Here is a 21,270-nt window from a genome sequence, read left to right as displayed (position 1 = left end):
TTCATTCATTCATTCATCATCTTTTCCGCTTGTCCATTTTAGGCTCGTGGTGGATTTCAATATCATGCGGATTCTTACATGTATTATGTCCCTCAATGTAACCTCAGCTTAATGTATCCTCTAGGAACCCATTTTGAAATTTTGTATTTTTTTGTATAATTCTAAACTTAATGTGTAAATGTGAAATGTTAAGCAACGTTTAAATAAATAAAAAAAAACACAAAAAAGAAATATGATAAATTTCTCCTCAAAAATGACCAGTGGGCGGCATGGTGGTGCAGCAGGTAGTGTCGCAGTCACACAGCTCCAGGGGCCTGGAGGTTGTGGGTTCGATTCCCGCTCCGGGTGACTGTCTGTGAGGAGTGTGGTGTGTTCTCCATGTGTCTGCGTGGGTTTCCTCCGGGTGACTGTCTGTGAGGAGTGTGGTGTGTTCTCCCTGTGTCTGTGTGGGTTTCCTCCGGGTGACTGTCTGTGAGGAGTGTGGTGTGTTCTCCCTGTGTCTGTGTGGGTTTCCTCCAGGAGACTGTCTGTGAGGAGTGTGGTGTGTTCTCCTTGTGTCTGTGTGGGTTTCCTCCGGGTGACTGTCTGTGAGGAGTGTGGTGTGTTCTCCCTGTGTCTGTGTGGGTTTCCTCCGGGTGACTGTCTGTGAGGAGTGTGGTGTGTTCTCCCTGTGTCTGTGTGGGTTTCCTCCGGGTGACTGTCTGTGAGGAGTGTGGTGTGTTCTCCCTGTGTCTGTGTGGGTTTCCTCCGGGTGACTGTCTGTGAGGAGTGTGGTGTGTTCTCCCTGTGTCTGTGTGGGTTTCCTCCAGGTGCTCCGGTTTCCTCCCACAGTCCAAAAACACACGTTGGTAGGTGGATTGGCGACTCAAAAGTGTCCGTAGGTGTGAGTGTGTGAGTGAATGTGTGTGTGTCTGTGTTGCCCTGTGAAGAACTGACACCCCCTCTAGGGTGTATTCCCACCTTGCGCCCAGTGATTCCAGGTAGGCTCTGAACTCACTAAGACCCTGAACTGGATAAGGGTTACAGATAATGAATGAATGAATGAATGTGCTAACCTGCGGATGTCTTTTGTCTTTTATTTGTCTGTGATGTGGTTTTGTTGTAATTGTACGAACTGGATACCTTCTAGAGTGTCTCCAAATTGGTGCTTTCTACTGCCGCTACTCTGCTGTACTGCCAGCCCAGTGTGGATATTATCCCCGCTGCTACTTTGCTGTACACACCGGCCCTGTGTGGCCTCTATGTCATCTGTACTGCCGACTGAGTGGGTCTGCTACTCCGACCAAGTGCGGCTGATATCTTCGCTGATACGCCGTTAAACACGCCAACAGAGTGTTGCTGCTGTCTCTGCTGTACTCTATTCTATTCACTATATTCATTAATCTATTCATGCTCGTTCTGTATTGTTTTGTGTTCTGTTTGCTCTGTTTATGACTTTCACTCGCTCCCCATAATTTGGTGAATAACTAAATAGCTAGCTCTCTCACTAATGGCTCCAAAACCAGGCTTTTCGACTCAGAGAGGAGGCGTGGCTATAGTAGCCTTGTGATTGGTCAGGGTAATAGTGACATAAGCCTTACCCACTTTTAGGACAGCCCATTCTACATCGAGAGGAGAGCAGTACTGGTCATTTTTCATTCATTCATTCATTATCTGTAACCGCTTATCCAGTTCAGGGTCGCGGTGGGTCCAGAACCTACCTGGAATCATTGGGCGCAAGGCGGGAATACACCCTGGAGGGGGCGCCGGTTAGCATATGAACAGCTGTATAATGCCAATTCTACCCACCTGTGCCATTTTATTGTGTCTCGTATAAAATGCCAACCTCTGTCCCGAGGATGTGTATATGTGGTAACATAAACAGCATTCTCCAGTGATAGAGAGTGGACCACACCCACACCGTTCTCAGAGAGCTCCGAGGAGCATATCTGGTCATTTTTGAGGAGAGATTTATCTTATTTCTATTTTGTATTTTTTATTTAAACTTGAATGTTTCACATAACACACAACATAAGTTTAGAATTAAACAAAAAATCCTCACAAAATTGCAAAATGGGCTCCCACTGGCTTTAAAGAAAGAGCACAAAGGCCGTAATGTTGACGAGGGTGAAATGCATTTGTCAAGAAACTTGAGGAAAGCATTAAACAAATGAATAAAACCATATTCAGTCACGTCCAAGTTTTTGAACAATACTGTATTTATAACCTCACTGTTATTTGCTGTCATCACATCAACCGAACTGACACACGTTCAGAAACAAATAAACACAACTCTGTTGGCAGCCAGATGTTTTGGGAGCTGTAATATGCTTTGATCCGTGTAAATTAAAATGAACTGACTGGCCTGAGACGGAGAGAGAGAGAGCGAGAGACAGAGAGAATGAATGTGTCATGAAGAAAAGCTGTGGGTTTATGAGAGTTCATATACAAAGGAATGAAGAGAATGTTATTAGAATCAAAAGTAAAGTTTATGAGTTGGGCTCGCGGAATGCCCACTCAAAAACAACACTTTAATAACAGCAACAGCACACACAAACAACTCCAAGGCACGAAAAACAACTTCAGACCACATACACACACACACACATCAGTTCTCAACAGACTGCTATTGTACGGTGCACTCTGCAGGCTTTTACAGCCAGATCACATGAAAGCAGTAGAAACTGAAAGCCCACAGATCCCCAAACACACCACCTGCATTATACCTCCGCTCTTCTGTTTGTCCTCTATCTCTCTCTTTACCTGAATCCAACAGAGCTCGCCCAAAGTAAAGGACATCAGAAGCGAAATGACAAAATGACAGGGCAAGAGCAGGAGCGAGAGATGTTGAAAAAATAGACGGAGAGAGAGAGAGAAATAAGAAAAGCGAGACAGGAAGAGAAAAAGAGGCAGTGTTAGGTGTTAGGACAGAAAAATATGGAGGAAAGGATCTGCAGAGATTGAGATAGAGATATGGGAAAGTGGTGTTTGAGTAAATGTGGCGGTCGAATGGTCCACTTAGACACCTACAGCCAACACCTCACTGACCCCAACATAACAGGAGCTGACGGCTCAAGGTTTTTTCATCTTTCAAGATGCTTTCCAGAATTTCTGTGGGAGAGAGTTACTTACTTCTTCCTTACTGAACTAGACACATTTTCATGCGTCTGAATTCAGTGAGGTGGAAAATAAAACACAGCTGGTACTCAGTACTTACCAGATTTTTGGCTGATGGAACTGTTGATGCTGGGAGAGAAGGAGGATGCTGGAGCAGAGGTGGTAAAGGTACGCGAGAGAGTGGTGGAGGAGGGTGGAACCTCTACGGAGGGATATAAAGCTCCCTCAAATGGCTCTGAGAGAGAGAAAGATTCAATAAATGTTATATTACATTTACCTAATCATTCAAGGTCACACATGAAGTGTGTCATACCTCACCTGGAACAGATGTGTAAACAAAATAAAACGATAAAACAGCTTTACAGTGGAATTATTACAGTTGATATGCAATGTATCTCAATCTTGCCGCACCCACCTCCTGACATTCTTGCCAGTGACGGTCACTGGACCTTCTGAGTTACGAGGAAATCTACTGAAATATTAATACATTTCCATCCGCAGGCTGTGAAATGTTTTATTGAGGGCACCTTCCTTACAATGTCAATTCAGTGCCTGTTAGCGTTAGCTCTGATGTAGCAATATTCATAGGTATGTATAAAACAGACACCAAAAACATCCGCTACAGCTCTCCACAGGGGAAGCCAGTGCTGAACACAAGCATGAAGGAACACGGGGGATATATGCACAAGCAAGACCTATGAGGGACAGATGAACATACTGAACATCAAAGAAACAAAGTACACACAGGTAACACAGATAAAAAGGCAAGGGAAGTCAGGAACGAAGGACAAACCGAAAAACGCAAGGCACTGGCAGAAAGGCAGAGTCGCAGGCCAAAACACACAACACGAGGAATGAAGCACATGACTACGGAAAACTAGACAGAAGCATCAAAACAGTACAGAACTTGAAGAACAGAGCGTGACACACCTATCCACTGCTCAATGACCGACAATGGGTCTGTCCCAAAACCTAGTGAGCTGTGTAACTAGAGAGCATTTTACGTCACGGTGTGTGCGCTCCTGATACGTAGGGTGTCCCAATTCTTAGATAACCTCATTACGCTGTCTACAAATGTGGCTTTTCCACAGCACAGGTCCGGCTCTAATCGACTCGACTCTACACAGCTCTGCACGCTTAAAGCTTGGTGCTTTTCCACTGGCAGGGATCCCCCGCGAAATGGACCTGGTGACGTTGAAAAACCCCAATCTCTAACAGGAATCGCTGGCTTTTCAAAAACCACAACAGCGGAAAAGTTAGGCGCTGTTTACTTGGAGCCCGAGTTCTCACAGATCAGTTTGACTTATTGCACATTAGTCTTTCACTGGAAATGTTCGTCCTCGACCCAAGGAGCATATAAACCTCTTCAAAACACCTCGAGGTAAAGTTATGAGCTGCTGCTGTGAGTCCGATAAAAATAAACGTGAAAGCTGCTGTAATTTAATAGATTTTACAAGCGGTGGTTTGTGTTGGATTTGAATAAGCTCTGAATTTCATGGCGACTGACGAGGCTCTGGCCAATCAGTGCTCTGCAGGGTTTACACGTTACCATTTAGTTCCTGCTTGACACGGTTGGAACCCAGAGGGAGCTGGGACTGAAAACCTACCCTGTTACAGGAACCAGGCACCAGATTTGGCCAGCGGAAAAACAAAAGAGCCGTGCCGAGTCGAGTCGTGTAGGTTCTATGCAGTGGAAAAGCATCATAAGATTATTATAATTTTGCAGAATTTTAAGGCAACATCGAACCCTCACTTAGCAGCGAAGGCAATCCCAGATTAGAATGTTGTCTCCTTAAACAGATGTCTATGCAGTCAGTGCCTACCTAGGCAGCTCACTACGTTTTGGGACAGACTCAGTGTGCATCGGATCATACTGGTATGCTTGTGTGTGTGCATGAACATTGTGATGTGATTGCGTGTACCAGAGTAGAAGCTGATTTCGCTGATGAGTAGCCAACGGTCAGCAAAGGCGAAGTGGCAGCGGAGGATCTGTGCATGGTGACCCGCCAGAGGGAGAGCCACAGAGCGGGACGAGGGGTCTTTCAAATCCTCCAACGGCACTGGCAACTTCAGCGGAGGCTCAGTCCACCGACTCAACAGACTCGCTTTAAACTCACACACCACCTCCGAGAACACACGCACTCCCTGAGTGTGTCTGTTATTACTGTGGACCTAAAACACACACACACACACACACACACGGATTACAACAGGGCTGCTGCGTGATAAGGACAAAGTACTGAAACAATAAATAATTACCAGATGCAAATATAGGTCATTTCTATGAAAACAAAACAATGCATTGTTGTATTTTATTTTATTTTTTTACTCTTTTTTATAGCAATATATAAACACACTAATAAAACAATTTGTAATAGAAATTCTCTACAAAAACACAGGTTTGATGAAGAAGTGATGACATAGAGTAGAGAAATAAAACCAGATGTTCTTTCTCCACTTCACTCCAGAGAGAGAGAGAGAGAGAGAGACAGAGAGAGAGAGAAAATAACAGAAGAAACAAAGGAAGTGAGACAGAGGGATAGAAAGGAGAAAAATGGGATGTAGATAATTAGCGTGACAGGTTAGTGATTAACCTGCCATTTAAGGTCAACATCTAAGTAAACACAGTCTCTCTCTCTCTCTCTCACACACACACACACGGAAAATCCTTTCAAAAACAAAGCGCTCAAGTAACAGTGACTTGTCGAGTGGTTAAAGAGTAACAGATTTTATCAGGATGACACCTCACACACACACACACATACACACACCTACAAACACAAAAACAACAGTCCTATTGGCTTTTTAGGTTTTATAAAAGAAGTATATGTATTTAATAAAGATATATCCCATATAGGTTTTGTATATGTATATGTTGTACACACCACAGCTCTAGTGCAAACCTTTTATTGTCTATTGCCCTCTCGCATGTATCTGCAAGTACATAACTTAATCTCTTCAGAAAAGTCAACTTTTATTTAATTACTACAATTTCAGAAAATAATCTCTTCAAAAAATCTACAAAATAAAAAAATAAATAAATAGCACAGGCACAAAGCCGAATAAAGTAAAACCTGCTCGCTCCCGAGGGGCTTGTAGAAGTTTTTTTTCGAAGCTTTTAGACCTTAAGCCAGGAATTGACTCAGGAAAGGTTTTTTTAACAGGTGTTCAGTGGGCAAGAAAACACATGGAAAAACCAACAGCCATGGCAGGGGGTGGGTTAGTTTTAGGACAAAAGTCTGGAATTGGCAGGCGGAGGGTTATAAATCATTTTCTGAAATAGAAAAAATGAGTAGACTCTTGTTTTGCCGGGCATTTGGCCAATATCTTGTGGTCATGTGGAATATTCCTCGAAGCTCAGAGGAACGAAGCCATGCGTCAACCTCCAGAAGTAAACATCAGAGGGAAAACAAAGGTACGAGAGAAAAGAAAGGCAGATGAAAAGAGGAGGAATGAGAGGAAGGTGTGAATGAGATAAGACACCAAGAGGAATTTAGGGAATGCAGAGTCAGGATCAACCAAACCCAGTCCAGTATCAGCAGGAATACAGTGCCTGTGTGTAACTCACACACAGGGGAGAGTGGAGGACTCCCTAATGCGGGGTGGTTATGGATATTTTATGCAGTGACACTGATACGAGTAGAACATGTTTCTGGTTGAGAACAGCAACCGGGCAAGCTTTATACCCCTTTAGCCAACATTTTGCATTGAGCATGGTGACTTTAAGCTGAAGTATAGTGTTGTCTCAGACGTTTGGGCACTTTAGGCCTACTACGTATGGGTGTATGCGTATTTCTGTATGTATTTTTAGGGGTATTTACCTGCATGGTGTGAAAGATGCGTGTTTTCTCAAAGTGAAACTCAATGTCGACAGTAGGTTTACCCAGCGCTTCACGGCTCCAGCCAATGTAGTCATATCCAGGCCACACTCTCAGCTCTTTACTCTCCACGAAATCATCTCCCCCCAACACTCCATCACACAGCTGACCCAGACCTCCGAACAACATCCTGCAGAGAGACAGTGTGGAGGGAAGACAAGCGTGAACACCCCTTAATACACAGGGAGATTTTTAGTATCTGCATTATTGCTATGATTAATTTACACCACTTGAATCTTATCTATATTCACCCCTGTCAGTGATGACAAGAACAGACTTTATCTACAACCTGTAGCCGTTAACAAGCAGTCTAAATACCTGCTAAACATCATGTAGCCCTTTCTTTTATTCCCCTCAGAAGAACGAGAGGGGGCTACTTCAGGAGGATGAGAAACTTGAAATATTCAAGGCATAAAAATATGTTTTTAAAAAAAAATAACTTATGAGAGAGAGAGAGTTTTTAAACAAATATTATTAAATCATTTTGCTGTAGAGTTTCTAATTATAATGCAAATTTTGGATCAGATATTGGCATCGTCTGATATTTAATATCAATAGCAACACTGTCCACATATAATTATTGGCTGAATTATTGACTAAATTACTTAGATCGAGTCAGTGGGCAAAAGACTAGCCAAAGGTTAATAAAAAATGTACAGGCATTTCCCATACACACATTATTCAGCATGACATACACACACACACACACACACACACAGCTGCAGCAGTCCCAACTGGCCTTCGTCAAATATCCTTAGCTCAGCTAATACAAACATCTCTAGCCCATTAAAAACACATCTGGGAGCGCTTACATACAACAAGTACCCAACCTCTCTCTTTCTCTCTATGAGAAACACATACACACACTCTCTCTCTCACACACACACACACACACAGTATGACAACCACACATGACAGCAGCTTAAGACACTGTATCTATACGCAGCGGAGACAGAAACAAAAATAAACATTAGCACAGGATCAGGTGAGTTACATAAAGTGTATAGAGTCTGTAAAGTTTTGTACACATTGTAAAACAGTGTTGATATGAAATTCGCTGTAGACAGAGCTTGTATACGTCAAAAAGCACGAGGCTTCAATAAAAACAGACCAAAGGCAGGTTTATCTAATATAAATATACAGTTGTTATACAACTGCAGAGAAATAAAGCTTTACAGAAAAAAGTAAAGTCAAGTGTTGTCAAAATACCTACATCTAAGAAAATTCAGTAAATGTGTGTGACCCTTACCCTGCTTCGACACTGCCGTCGTAAATGGAGTCATTGAGGTAAACGGGGGAGCCTGACAGATGCATCACATGACCCATAGGTGCAGCATAGGCTTTCAGTCCATCTGACCCAAAAAACACAAAATACCACAAATTATATACACACACACACACACACACACATATATTCACACTCATACACACAAAGTAGGTTTGCTGCTGAGGCACTCACCGTTCCAAACACAGCCATACAGCTCCACTCTGAGACATACGCTCATCACCCGGTCAGCCAGAGGGTAGAACCGGACCATACGGGCAATGATTGGAGGCCCCAGGTCCTTCAGAACCACGTCATAAGTGTTTTCATTACCAGAGATCACCTGAAACACAAACATGAAACATCATACATTACACTGTGGAATTCTGATAACATTGCTACACATTACAATTCCAAAACAATACAGTGCCCTGCGAGAGTAAGAGATCACCCTTCACATAATATACTGCAGTAAACACACAAGGCAGTGTCTGACAACTGTACGCGAATGATTGTTATGCAAGAGGTGAGGCTGCATGTGCAAGAAAATGGATTAAACAAAGGAACAATACAAAAAGCAGGCCAAAGAGAATTAAAACCCAAATATAATCAAATGGAAAGTAAGTACCAAACAGAACAGCAGCCACTAGAGCTCTATACAGGGGCACAGTCAACGCTGAACCTTCACACACAGGAATGCAAACAATATTTGCAAACAAAGAGGACACATAAGGGACAGCTGAACACATTAAACAGACGAGGAACACTGCAACACAACAACACGAGGACAAAGAGCATATCTCAAGGGAAAAACAAAACAGAAGCAACAGGACAGAGGAACGAGACACAGAAGGACAGGAACAGCATGTGGGAACAGCTAGGCAAAGCCTGGTAGAACTTTCCCCAACTCTACCCTTCACATAAAAACATAAAGCATCATCTTTGAGAGAGAGAGAGAAGGAAAACAGGTTTCACTCTCACATCAGATGCTGTTCTGTTTTAGCAGCTCTTAGTAGGACAAAGACATTTTCAAGCGAAACAAAAAGAAAAACAAAAGCAGCTGGTCTCCATCTCCCGAGGACTGGCCACCCAAGGGTCCAGACCTCAACCACGAAATGACTCACAATGACCCTCACTATGGGGAAACTAGTAAATGAGAATGCAGGAGAGAGCTGAAAAGGGAAGCGAGTAAAAGAGAGAGTCAGAGTTAGGTGAGAGGGAGTGATAAAACGTCCTGGCTGACCTCCTGACCCCAGCGGTCCTTCCAGGTGATCCACTGGCGTCCGTCCCGAGAGTAACGAAGCCTGTAGCTGCGAGCGAACTCGCGACCGTGGCCGTCGGCATGGCGACCCTGGGTTCCCACCAGAGACAGGAAGTGCAGCGTGTGAAGGTCCACCTGCAGAAACTCGGAACCACTCGGGAAAACAGAACCTGCAGGACACCACGCTCCGTCCCCCTCCCCTGTACTTAACCTGAGAGAGAGAGAGAGAGAGAGAGTGTTTAATAAACATGCGTTTCTATACCGTTTTATCACAACCCGCACAAACATGAGAACGTAAACAAGACTACAACATATATATAGTAAACATATTTATAGTAATAAACATTTGGTGTATGCCATCTGCATTTTAGAACGATGTCCTTTGAAAACGGCAACAGTTACTATATTTTATATTGCGATAAATATCAAGATTTATTAATATCGAACAATGTATCATATATGACCATATCGCCCAGCTCTACTGCACCGTACATCCTTTTCAGGGCATTTTTTCCCCCAGTTTATCAAATAAATCTGCAGAAATATTTTTTCATACACTATTGTATGTCTAATTATTACATTCCAAATATTTTGGGCCATTTCTATTGGTCGATTTATTCTGAAAAATTCAAACAATGTGAAGAGCAGCTGCTGTTTTCAACCATAGGACTTAATGAAATGTTTTGTGAGATTGTAGGGATTTTTACATGTGTGTGTCAGATGGTCAGATCTGCATGCACATACTCTTACACACACACACACACACACACACACACACACACACACACACACACACACACACACAGAGAGAGATTCCAATATCCTGGATTCTCACAGATACTCGGTCTGTGAAGAATCTATGCAGCTGCTGCAAAGGATGATGGCATTGCACTGAGTTACAGTAACACTGCGGGAACCCGGGAACCAACCTCCAGTTCACTCTAATGACCCTCTCACACTATTGGTTTCATTCACACTGTCAGGACCTCACAGACACACACCACATCTCATTAACACACTGAAGAGACCTGGTTAAAGCCTAACTGAGGCTTCTCTCTGGTGCAGTGCACATGGACTTAAGGAGTCTATGCTCAGTGCCAAGTGTGGGCTAAAGAAGTATAAAGACCCTCAATCAATGGGCAGTAGAGTACACGTTTTCTATGATCTGGATTGCCAGAACTAATCCTCCAACATCAATACCTGACCTCAAAGAGGGACTCCAATAAACACCATCATATTTTAAAAAAAATGTCGATTGAGCATGTGTCCACACCGTGTTTTTTCTAATGGGAGTTCCCTAAGGAATCCGTTTTCTTAGCAACCCGTAGGAGACTGTTTCTCAACTTCAGATTGTGTTGTTCTAGTTTATGTAAATTAAAATAAGATTAAAAATCACAAGCAGATGTTTAAGATAAATGTAATTATGTTGTAGGTCCTGGAGGTAAATAAATAACCCTGTTCTTATATAGAGCATGACCTTCATCGCAAAAACATGATCTGTGTTCTAGCCAAGGACACACACACAGCAGTGGCTTCTCTTAAAATATTAAATAGGAAGGTCTCTCTCTCTCTCTGTGTGTGTGTGTGTGTGTGTGTGTGTGTGTGTGTGTGTGTGTGTGCATACGTGTATGTGTATTTTCTGTATGGAAGGAGTCTAGACTACACAAACTGTCCAGTAATGTCATTACCTAATGCTCTATATCAGGATACACTCCATTAATAACATCTCCTGTAATCTAATACTGTCTCTAAATCTGATTTACACAGTGAACAACACACACCTCACAACTCTCTCTCATACAGACACACATCCCTCACATACTCTCTCTCTCTCTCACATGGACACACACACAAAGACCCCTTAGATACTCTCTCACCCCCCCCCTCCCCACACACGCACAGATTCACGCTCACCTGCCGTGTTTGGCCTCAGTGGAGTCCGACCAGGAACTGGATGCTGTGATGTCAGAATCTGGGATATTTCCGTCCTCCATCCCCAGAGCATAGCGACACTTAGCTGTGTGAGTGTGTGTGTAAGAGAGAGAGAGAGAGAGAGAGAGAGAGAGAGAGAGAGAGAGAGAGAGAGAGACCATGAGATGCAGACAACTCATAACTTTAAGGTTGTTGTTATTAGTGTAGTATCATGTATTACACAATGGGGACACAGCCTGTGGATGAATGAATCAGTGAATGTTCAGACAGAATTCTCTTTAGATTATTTCTGTAAATGTAATGTGTGTGGATTTCTGCAGAGAAGTGGCAGCAGGACGTGCTTGATTCTGATGATTACTGAGTCTGCGCATTTAACAGTGACGATGCTAAAACAATGTATTGCGCATCCCTACCAGGTGCTGACAGCCAGGAAACACAGTTTGCCAACACTGTCCATTTTGTACGCCATGAAATCAACCAAATACAGATCTGAATTCATTTTATGGAGAATTACTCATTATATAACAATATCATAATAGTGACAGGTGTCATAATAAGGACGGGCCTCTGAGGCCGCTCAAACGTTTACACCCAGCAACAATGCAGCGTGCATGAACGTACACATTCGAAAAATGTTCGCCATGTGATTTCAAATAATAAAATTTAAGCAGTGTGTGTGTGTGTGTGTAGTGAGGGAAGGGATTTAGTTGCTGTCCATGAGTCACTGGAGAAGAATGTTAAGGCTGGAAGACAAACCCTGCCCCTCTGCCAGCAGCACACACACACACACACACACACAAACACATGGACAGGTGCCTATTTCATTACATCATCACTCTGCTGCCAACAAAACCTTCCAAACTTGCAAATCACACATGGCTACAGCACCTCCTCCCCAGAACCCCTTGTACCCCACCCCTCCCTCCCTCTCTCTCTCTTCACCACTCTAATCTCTCATGCCCAACACACCCCGACTATGGAACTTGGAGCATTGTTCCCGCTTTCACTTTACTTCAGCTGGTCAAGTGGCAGTATGAAGGGGTTTGACAGAATACTTCAGCCTTTTTTTTTTCAACCTTATCTCCTTCAGCTGCATCTGCAGTGCACAGTTAATGACCACAGACAAGCATTTCAACACATCTCCCTCTTCTCAGAAGGAGCAGACCACCAGGCCGCTCAAAACATCATCACAATAGAAGGCAACGGACAGTTGCTTCAACACCTGCCCAGTGACTTCTACAGCAAGTGTGTTTTGTCTGTACTTTTGAAGGAAAGTACAGTGAAATTGGTGACAGTGCTGAGTAACTGGACACTTCTGCATTGTTGCACAGCTCCAGGGATCTGGGGCCCTGGGTTCAATCCCTACCTCGGGGTCACCATCTGTGAGGAGTGTGGTGTGTTCTCCCTGTGTCTGTGTGGGTTTCTTCCGGGTGACTGTCTGTGAGGAGTGTGGTGTGTTCTCCATGTGTCTGCGTGGGTTTCCTTCGGGTGACTGTGAGGAGTGTGGTGTGTTCTCCATGTGTCTGTGTGGGTTTCCTCCGGGTGACTGTCTGTGAGGAGTGTGGTGTGTTCTCCATGTGTCTGCGTGGGTTTCCTCCGGGTGACTGTCTGTGAGGAGTGTGGTGTGTTCTCCCTGTGTCTGCGTGGGTTTCCTTCGGGTGACTGTTTGTGAGGAGTGTGGTGTGTGCTCCCTGTGTCTGCGTGGGTTTCCTCCGGGTGACTGTGAGGAGTGTGGTGTGTTCTCCCTGTGTCTGCGTGGGTTTCCTCCGGGTGACTGTCTGTAAAGAGTGTGGTGTGTTCTCCCTGTGTCTGCATGGGTTTCCTCCAGGTGACTGTCTGTGAGGAGTGTGGTGTGTTCTCCCTGTGTCTGCGTGGGTTTCCTTCGGGTGACTGTGAGGAGTGTGGTGTGTTCTCCCTGTGTCTGCGTGGGTTTCCTCCGGGTGACTGTCTGTGAGGAGTGTGGTGTGTTCTCCCTGTGTCTGCATGGATTTCCTCCGTGTGACTGTCTGTGAGGAGTGTGGTGTGTTCTCCCTGTGTCTGCTCTTCAAATAAATTTGTGACATTGTTTTAAAACTGTTCTGAGATGTGTTTTTCCAAAGCACAGTCCGCAGAGAAATTCAGTTTTTTAAAATAATAATTAAAATGGTAATATCTGTGCTGCTGACATCATGACCTCGGGTTTCTATCCCAAGCACGGTTAAGAAATCCTTGAAATGCTTGTTCAAACATGAGTGAAAGTGCCATTTTGCCTGGCTTCATTAATAGACTGAACTCATTCTGTCAGTTTCTTACTCATTCTGCAGATTCTGCCTTTTCTTTCTCTTCTCCAAGGACAAGTAAAATCTCACCTCTTCCGCCCAAGACATGCATATGAATGTGCACACTTGTTTTTTTATGCTCTCTCTCTCTCTCTCTTGCCAAGGAAAACTCAAAAAGGGCCTTCAGTAGGTTCAGAATGTGAAGGTAAGAGGAGAAACCACTCAGGATTAAGAACCAAGGAGTGGAACATGCCTTTAACAAAAAAAAAACAAAAAAAAAAACCTGAAAATCAAAATCCATTCATTTCTCCTGCTTTTCTCCTCTTGCTCTTTTCAGTCTGCTTTTGCTTCTCTGCTAGGTTCTTAATCCTGGACTTACATACTTCAAAGGGACTGTCAACTTTGTTGTTTTTTATGGTTTTTAATGTGCAAACAACTGACAAGGAAAATTCCTGTTCTTTCTAACTGAGTTTGAGTGGCGCGTGGTGGGACGAGGGCTGAGCAACAGGACAATATTAATTATCTCTTACCTTTTCCATTTCACCTTCTCAGATATCAGGCAGAACACTGATGTAGTGAGACGTATTGAAATAATAATAAAAAAAATCATTATTTTACTGTCATTCCACCCACCTTTAGATGAGACTAATGCATACCATTGGATCCCTTAAATCAGAATTAGGACAGTTTCCTCTTTAACTAACTCACCTCACACACACACACACACACACACACCTGGCTCCTAAAACCTGAATCCAGCACCCATAAATTTTATTCGAACTGTATAAGCTCCTTCTTTCTTACTTGAGTCAAAATGCCACTCGTGGTCCTGTGCTGTCGTCAAGGAGACCAGGAGGGTGGCGAGGAAGAGGGGCAACACTGGCAGCATTTGTGTTGCCATGGCAACAACGGCACACCTGGTTACCTGTCTGGAGTAACTGTCGCAAACATACCTGAGAGAGAGAGAGAGAGAGAGAGAGAAAGAGACAGAGAGAGTGAGAGAGAGAGAGAGAGAAAGAGACAGAGAGAGTGAGAGAGAGACACAGAGAGAGAGAAAGAGAGAGTGAGAGAGAGTGAGAGAGAGACAGAGTGAGAGAGAGAGAGAGAAAGAGACAGAGAGAGTGAGAGAGAGAGAGAGACAGAGTGAGAGAGAGAGACACAGAGAGAGAGAAAGAGAGAGTGAGATAGAGAGAGACAGAGCGAGAGTGAGAGAGAGACAGAGAGAGAGAGAGAGAGAGAGAGAGAGAGAGAGAGAGAGAGAGAGAGAGAGACGGTTAATGAGTTGTTAATGTCTGAAACATAGACAACACTGGGACACATTTTTGAAGCACAGTACAATGTTTATTACAAATATACATCTGCCTTCCTATACACACTTACCCCTTTACTGCAAATAATTAAGTGGATTTATGTTGAGGGCTGATGATTGGTTGCAAAGTCATTGCACCGAATAATGATGTGAATGGCTGATCAGCCAAGGCATGTCTGGTGACTGAAACCTTCATTCTTCAGTCTCCATTTCTACACTAGAGCTCTGAAACTAATGTAGCAGGAGCTTTTGATTATCACCACACAAACTGCATGCCATTATCACAGCCTCGCCTCAAACCCTGGGGTGCTGTCGAGTGATCTGAAATAGATTTGCTTATGCGGTTTCCCTCTGTGCATGTTTTAAGATCACCGCTACCATTCTCACAGAAACCAAAGTCTATAAAGTTTCTGCATCAAACGTTATCAAAAGTTCTGCATTATAAGCCAAACAAAACCACTCAAACTATAACAGCAAAAAAATACTAACACTAACTCCAAAATGCTGTTTTTTTCGTGGCTGATGGATGCTTCTTGCATTTAAAATGCACCTATGAATGACAAATGAGCTCATCCTACAGTGTTTTTCAACAAACGCAGTGCCTCAGCCACGAGGCCATTACTGCAATGTGGCTCCTTACTGAGGCTTTAAACCTCGGCTGTCAAAGTACAGTCAGTGAAGCGGAACTTCTTGGATGATTTGTGATCTGAGCAAGCGGCACTGAGGCGAAAATGAAAACCTTCTTTGTGAGTGTGTGTGAATGTGTGTGTGTGTGTGTGTGTGTGTCAGCATTAACAAGTGGCTGCAATGGCGGTTCATTAGAGTAGCTGGAACAGGTGAGGCCTTCTGACTGCATTAAAACTTAAAGCTTTCAGTCCTTTTTTTTTTTTTTAATTTAAGCCCCTTTAATTCACCCGAGCCACCCGCCTTGGCTACAATTAGCATATCCTTAGAGCCCAATCAGGCCTCTACTGAATAAACACACACATTTCCCTGTAATTAAGAAGTGTGTAATCTACTCTCCTGCAGTTTGTCTCGCAGCATAAACTGTACGCCAGCAAACTTCTGACGTAGGGCAGTGATAATTAGCTAACATAGTTCTTTAGTTGTCAACAACAAAAATGTTATTTGCAAGGTACTAACAAAGAAAAGCTCCACGTGGCTTTCCTCCGGGTGACTGTCTGTGAGGAGTGTGGTGTGTTCTCTCTGTGTCCGTGTGGCTTTCCTCCGGGTGACTGTCTGTGAGGAGTGTGGTGTGTTCTCCCTGTGTCTGCGTGGGTTTCCTCCGGGTGACTGTCTGTGAGGAGTGTGGTGTGTTCTCCCTGTGTCTGCGTGGGTTTCCTCCGGGTGACTGTCTGTGAGGAGCGTGGTGTGTTCTCCCTGTGTCCGCGTGGGTTTCCTCCAGGTGACTGTTGCACAGCACTGTTGCAATTGCACAGCAGTTCAACTAATCTTGCCTCTGCTTTTAACCCATCCAATGTCGTGAACACACACACACGCATCTAGGGCAAAGAATTAAAATGAATTGAAACTAACTTTCAGAACCTCTAACTGACATCATTTTTCTTAAATTTAATGAATTTAATGAATCATAATCGAGGTAAAACGTTCAATTAATCATGATTTTGATTTGCGGTCATATCACCCAGCACCTGAGAAGCAACTGGGGGTTAGGTGCTTTGCTCAAGGACACCTCCTCCTGCCCCCATTTCCTGACAGATGAGGGGCTCGAACCAGTGAGTGACCTTCCAGTCCCCAGCCTCTACTACTCTAACCTTGAGGCCACGGCTGACCCCTGCATGAAGGCAAGGCATGTCTTGAATTCTTTTACTCCATTTTACAGCAAGATAGACACACCCCTGTACACACATTTTCTCCAAACACTTTAATGCAGGGCAGCATTCATAAGGATTCCTACAGAGGCCCAGCTTTACATAAACCTTTATCAAGACCTTGTCTAATAAATGTCAGTCTGCTTCTGTTCTATTTGCTGTTTGTCACCTTTACTGATGTCTCTAGACATTTATGTCAGTCGTCATGAAAGGCTTATGCGAGTGTTGTGGAGTCTTATGAACGCTACTTCAGCAGTCGTACTGTGGTATACACATTCTTAAGGGGTTTAAAGAGAGAAGGTGACAGCTGTTGCGTTGGAGAATGACAGGGTTTGTTCTGAAGTCGCTGAAAGAGACAGCTGATACACAGCTGTGTAGACACAAGGCCTGAGAGAGTGAGAGAGAGAGAGAGAGAGAGAGAGAGGGAAGGACAGAGTATGAGACACAACAGAAAAGAGGCAGAGCAGAACAGAGAGTGGGAGATAAAATGGATGACAGACAGAAACAGAGACAGAAAAAGATACAGAGACAGAGACAGATAAATAGAAAAACCAAGAGCGTGTGAGAGAGAGAGAGAGAGAGAGAGAGAAAGAGTGAGAGAGAGAGAGACTGTAAGGAGGTGTGGAAAAGATGTGTTGATGAGTGTTATGAGATACACTGAGAAGGGAAGCATGTAATGGACGCTGCTTTAAGGACTTAGTGGTGTCTGTGTGTCTGAGGGTGTGTGTTTATAACACCCTGTGAAACACCCCGAGTGTGTCTGTGTGTGTTTTTTTGTGTGGGTGTGTGTGTGTGTGTGGGTGTGTGTATGGGTAAGCGCAGCTGTCATAAGGCAGAGACAGGCGGCGGCCAACACTCACAGGATACAAGTGTTTCCAAAACTCAGCGACGGGGGATAGACACAGAGAGAGAGAGAGAGAGAGAGAGAGAGAGAAATAAGTGCCAAATGATTCAGTGCTGAAACACAAGTTGTGGGTTTATTACAGTGGGCCCTCACACATCCGTTTACAATACAAACAGTAAGCATTACATAACCCTAGCAACCAGTCACCGTTCTCAATCGGCTAAACCCATGAACAATTTTAAAAACAGGGATCATTCTTTTTCCTTTGGTTTTTCCACTGAGCATTTGAGAGAAATAAAGGGGCAGTTCAGTCTAGGGTTGGGCCGTATAGCAATAATAACATATACCACGGTATCTCAAAATGTGGGCAGTATTTATGACTTGTGTGTGTGCTGTGTCAAAATTCTGTTCTGTGTCTTTAAGAACATGGCCAAACAGTTTTGTGCATTTAAAGGCTAAGCACCACTTAATGGCCCTACATGAATATCTCACACTATTTTAGTTACTGACATATATAAGTATGAATTAAAATGAAAATAGCAGCTTAATTTGCTTTAAAACTGATAATTTTATTAAATTGATGGAAAAACCCGAACTCGCTACGGAAATTCTTGGACGCAACCGTGACATCACTGGTGGACAACAGCTGAACAACGCCGCGGTAAAACACCGTTATGACTGACTGTTATGACAGTATCTAGCTAAATAACCAACATTATTCATGACAATAGCCTAGCAATAAGCTAAACTCAAATGTAGAGGTACCGTTATTCTTGTAAATGTGATCGAAGTCGAACTCGAATTCATCCGACACTATAAACCTCCGTAATGCAGCTACGTAGCCGAGTATAATCTGAGACACCGAGTTTAGCGAGTCAAGCTAACGTTAACTAACACCAACTAAAACAGGCGAAGTGAGTGTCCTTACCCTGTTTACCTCCATGTTACAGAGGCTCTTGAACACCTTTCGTTGGTGTCCTTACATGCCCATATTGTTGGAAAAGCGCCAGTGAAATGAGCTACAGATAACGGAGTGAGCGGAGGGTCCTTTCCAAAGTGTCCGTTTAAAGTGGATAAATTTAGTCCATTTTCTGGATATTTTGGGATCTTTGGGTCATTTGTGCACAGATGTCCCACTGTACATTGAATGATTGCAGCCAAAAACAACACACCTTTTCGTCATTTTGCATTAAATTAAGTGCAACTTCTAGAGTTGTTGTCCACCATCTACGTCACAGGCAAGACGCCTATTAGAGTTTTCGCACACCGTTGGGGGGGGGACCAACGGTCTTTTAAACCTTATTTCTTGAATTAGTAAGAAATAACATGTTTTCTGACTATCAATAAACACAAGTTAGGAACTCAAATTCCACTGTATTTATTTGTTTGACTCTTTCATAGAGCTGGTGCTTAGCCTTTAAGTGAGCCACAGGTATGAGGCGTTATCCTCTAATTATGTGTGTTTTGAGCCTCGGTTTGCTGGAAAATGATGTGCTGTGGTGTGCTAAACCAAGTGCCTGTTCGCTGGCCAGTGTAGAATCATCTTAGTTTTCTAACTTTTCTCTTCCTTCAAAACCAGTCACTGAAACTTTCTCTCTAAGAAATGTTTTTTTGTTTTTTTATCGTCAACACGTGTGTTGGTGTGCACTGTTGGGCTGTGCTGAGCTAAACGGCACAGTGCACCCACCCCACACACACCCACTTCAAGGAAATTCTGCTAATAACTAGCAGAAACTGACCACTGCTTGGCAAACTGTTTTGTTTAGTATTGAGGACTGACTTTAATCTGACTTTAATCGAAGCTCCATCCAAACAAGCCACGTGAGGTTGGTTATACACTTCTACTACAGAGCACTAGTGCTCAGGAACGTGGCTTCACTTGTGCAAATTTCAACATCATATAATACTTCATGTTACACTGATGTACACTTGTAAAACACTGAATACTGAGTAATTCAATATCAATAAGCATGTCATCTTTTTCAGTGAGACCAACGAGAGACCCACCCCAGGACAGGCTTCAGCAGTAATCCAGGGATGGGACAACTGCTACACAGCTGCAGTAAGATCAAACAGCACAGCATTAGCACACACACACACACACACAAGTCCTACTACCATAGGCACAATACCAATCAAGAGTGGACACACTACTGAAATGAGACTTAAATGGCTGAGATTTACAATGTTGGATCAGAAAAACATGCATCTCCATTTTTATGTTTTTTTTTAGTTTAGCACATAATTTGAACACTGTCCTTCACATTGGTTGAAAATTTAATGATGAATGGACCAATAGAAATATACAGGGGTTGGACAATGAAAGTGAAACACCTGGTTTTAGACCACAATAATTTATTAGTATGGTGTAGGGCCTCCTTTTGCGGCCGATACAGCGTCAGTTCGTCTTGGGAATGACATACAGTCCTGCACAGTGGTCAGAGGGATTTGAAGCCATTCTTCTTGCAGGATAGTGGCCAGGTCTCTACGTGATGCTGGTGGAGGAAAACGTTTCCTGACTCGCTCCTCCAAAACACCCCAAAGTGTCTCAATAATATTTAGATCTGGTGACTGTGCAGGCCATGGGAGATGTTCAACTTCACTTTCATGTTCATCAAACCAATCTTTCCCCAGTCTCGCTGTGTGTATTGGTGCATTGTCGTCCTGATACACGGCACACCTTCAGGACACAATGTTTGAACCATTGGATGTACATGGTCTTACTGGTGCAATGTGCAGTTAATGAAGATTGGCCACCAGGCTGCTCCAATTTAGCCCTGAAACCTCCCACACTACAATGACAGGTGTTTCACTTTCATTGTCTAACCCCTGTACTTGGAATAAGATCTTTTCACACTGATATCCATTGATATTTGTCAGACTGAGCATTTATTTAATTTGATCCCACTGACCTGCCTCCAGCATTGTAGAGAAAATGGACTTGTACTTTCATCTGACTTGAAATTCCCCCTTTGGAAACTTCAGCATTAGCATTAGCCATTAGCTACATTATCTAACAAGTAACCGACTTTTCAAAGCAAAGCTGATGTACATTGCTAAAATGCTTGAAACTGGTTTTAAACATTCAATACTGCCACCCTTTATTTATCAGTGTCCATGAAATACAACCATTAAGAAAGAAACAGATGCAGACGGTTGAAATAAAACAATACTTTTCAGTATTTATTTTGTTCAACTTTCATCTTTTATTACAGCATCAGTTATTCATTCATTCATTCATTCATTATCTGTAACCTTTATCCAATTCAGGGTCGCGGTGTGACCAGAGCCTACCTGGAATCATTGGGCGCAAGGCGAGAATACACCCTGGAGGGGGCGCCAGTCCTTCAGAGGGCAACACACACACACACCCCTACGGACACTTTTGAGTCATCAATCCACCTACCAATGTGTGTAGAGGAAACCCACGCAGACACAGGGAGAACACACCATACTCCTCAAAGACAGTCACCCAGAGGAAACCCACGCAGACACAGGGAGAACACACCACACTCCTCACAGACAGTCACCCGGAGCAGGAATCGAACCCACAACCTCCAGGCCCCTGGCGCTGTGTGACTGCGACACCTACCTGC

The 21,270-nt window shown here is 43.5% G+C and overlaps 1 protein-coding gene across 2 annotated transcripts in view; it reads right to left on the bottom strand.

Annotated features, from left to right (window-relative positions):
- Positions 1 to 21,270, bottom strand: part of ddr1 (discoidin domain receptor tyrosine kinase 1) — a 53,120-nt gene that overhangs the window by 12,305 nt on the left and 19,545 nt on the right. For both annotated transcript variants that reach the window (XM_066683154.1, XM_066683153.1), the window contains exons 2-9: positions 14,494 to 14,642; positions 11,414 to 11,516; positions 9,482 to 9,710; positions 8,434 to 8,581; positions 8,224 to 8,326; positions 6,918 to 7,104; positions 5,019 to 5,268; positions 3,197 to 3,331 (exon numbers count right to left, since the gene is read on the bottom strand). In XM_066683154.1, the coding sequence (XP_066539251.1) occupies positions 3,197 to 3,331; positions 5,019 to 5,268; positions 6,918 to 7,104; positions 8,224 to 8,326; positions 8,434 to 8,581; positions 9,482 to 9,710; positions 11,414 to 11,516; positions 14,494 to 14,590 (1,252 nt within the window). In that variant the 5' untranslated portion in view covers positions 14,591 to 14,642. The remainder of the gene's footprint in view (positions 1 to 3,196; positions 3,332 to 5,018; positions 5,269 to 6,917; positions 7,105 to 8,223; positions 8,327 to 8,433; positions 8,582 to 9,481; positions 9,711 to 11,413; positions 11,517 to 14,493; positions 14,643 to 21,270) is intronic.

The sequence above is a fragment of the Hoplias malabaricus genome, chromosome 10 (genome assembly GCF_029633855.1).
Source record: "Hoplias malabaricus isolate fHopMal1 chromosome 10, fHopMal1.hap1, whole genome shotgun sequence".
NCBI classification, from domain to species: domain Eukaryota; kingdom Metazoa; phylum Chordata; class Actinopteri; order Characiformes; family Erythrinidae; genus Hoplias; species Hoplias malabaricus.
The sequence above is the reverse complement of the archived record's forward strand: the minus strand, read 5'-3'. Positions and strand labels throughout refer to the sequence as shown.